This window comes from Quercus lobata, unplaced genomic scaffold (assembly GCF_001633185.2).
Source record: "Quercus lobata isolate SW786 unplaced genomic scaffold, ValleyOak3.0 Primary Assembly Scq3eQI_255, whole genome shotgun sequence".
In the NCBI taxonomy this organism is placed as follows: domain Eukaryota; kingdom Viridiplantae; phylum Streptophyta; class Magnoliopsida; order Fagales; family Fagaceae; genus Quercus; species Quercus lobata.
The window spans coordinates 1-1,942 of NW_022156019.1; the positions used below are offsets into that span (position 1 = coordinate 1).

The following is a 1,942-nucleotide window of genomic DNA, read 5'->3' on the forward strand; positions in this document are numbered from 1 at the left end:
GGTGGAATTTCTCCATGCATTAAGAAAACGTCAATCATATTCGTATGTTTAGTTTTTCAACGGTAGTAATGACAAAAACATGAGGAAGAACCAAAAGGGTACCTTTCTTAGATGCCGAATAGTTTCAGAATCTGTTGGAATGACATGGTAATATCCCATGCACATAAGCACATTGGCACATGTAAAAGTACCAAATCCATCAATTTCTTTCAACTGTTTAGCCAACTTATCGTAGTTGCTGGATTTGGCAAAGCTTGCTCCTTTACTGGCCTCCTCAAGTTGTGTTAGTTGAATCCTGCCTTCAACAATATCCCGAGCAAGTTTCAAAATGCGACTTGCTCTATACCCAAGATTGCATCTTGAAGCCAGAAAGCCTTCATCAAGGTTTGCTAATTCTGTGGGGCTAGGAAAATTTCCAATGGTATCATAGTCAGAAGCAATGTTGTGTGGTTCATCCGCAGCCTGACAAGTTTTGCAGTTTAGACATGAATAATCATCATCATCATCGCGTACAATATCAGCTGGAACACAGTCTGCTTTGATAGACCCAGAATTTGTAAAATTTGTTGAAACCTTGGACTCTTGTGGTATTGGTGTGTTGGGAATGAAGTGGTCCTTATCGGGTTTTGGGGTATTAAAGTTGGTGCTTGCAGCAGCAGCTGCAGAATCAGCCACAAATAACAGACTGGATGATTGAGGCTGCAGTTCCAACTGAAGCTCACAAAGTGCTCTAGCCATGCTTAAAGTCCTGGACCACCTATTGAAGTCTTATTAGCGTTAGCTTAGCGAATCTAGTGGTCTAGTTACTAAAAAGAAAAAGACTAGTGATTTTGAAGTTTTTACTCTCTTTGTCAAAAGAGTCATATTTATGGTCCAAGTTATATATAGCTTGGTTTCTAAAATTGGGAATAGTTGTTAAGTATAAAGTAGTAGTAGTAGATTGGTAAAGTGTGAGATATGAGTTAGTACTACTACTTATTAGTATTTACGTAATAGAGGTCATTAATCGACACGAATGGGAAGGCATAATGTCAAACAGTTGGCAGGTATGGGAAATGAAAGCATACATTTATCTATAGAAAAATGGAAGTAGTAAAAAAAGAGAGAGAGAGAGAGAAACTGACTGGCAGTTGCAGAGGAGCATGCACTTGACCATGTCTTCAAACAAGGTAGGAGACCTAAACACCCTGCCCACAAAGCTGCTCTCCTTCTTCTTCTTCTCATTGTCGTACATATTTCGGAACTCTCTCACAGCTCTCTCCTCATCTTCAGACAAACGCAGCATTCGTGACACCTGAGCCAGCACTGATTCTCGATGTTGTCGGGAGAGATTGGGAGAGTTATGGCAGTAAACTCGGACATGGAGTGAGCGAGGGGCCCACTGGTGTTGAGAAATACGGACCATCACTGATTCTGAATCTCCAAGGCCAAGACGGAGTGGGCGGAGAAGTGTCTTGGAAACGGGGTCCCACTGATTAGGTTGTTGTGGATACCCCAATTTGATTGATTGTATGATGTGTGTGGGTGTGTTGATGAGATCCCCAATATCAGGTATTTACTGGGTAAGATCTGGGCTTTAATTAACACTGCAGGAGCCTCAACTGTGACTAGTCCTTTTGAGGTATAGCGCAAATGTGGTTTATGCGCTTTTTCCTTGAGTCGTTACTAGGATATCAAGAGCCAGCCCGTAATCCCATGTGGGCTTAGAGATACTACTCCACAAATTGGGCCTTAATGAGGACGTTAGGGATTTAAGTGGGGGAGATTGTGATGCCCCAATTTGATTGATTGTGTGATGTGTGTGGGTGAGTAATGAGTCCCACATCGGGTATTTACTAGGTAGATTTGGGCTTTATTAACAACTACAAAGAGCCTCAATTGTGACTAGTCCTTTTGAGGTATAGCGCAGATGTGGCTAGTGCTTTTCCTTGGGTCGTTACAA

The 1,942-nt window shown here is 41.9% G+C and overlaps 1 protein-coding gene across 1 annotated transcript; it reads right to left on the reverse strand.

The window, feature by feature from the left end:
* Window positions 1–24: 24 nt before the first annotated feature.
* Window positions 25–1,475, reverse strand: LOC115973775. Its single transcript, XM_031094014.1, has 2 exons — window positions 1,125–1,475; window positions 25–757 (listed from the first exon to the last, which is right to left on the reverse strand). The coding sequence occupies exons 1-2, from the start codon at window positions 1,403–1,405 to the stop codon at window positions 49–51; spliced, it is 990 nt and encodes a 329-aa protein (XP_030949874.1). The 5' UTR covers window positions 1,406–1,475; the 3' UTR covers window positions 25–48.
* Window positions 1,476–1,942: the final 467 nt, after the last annotated feature.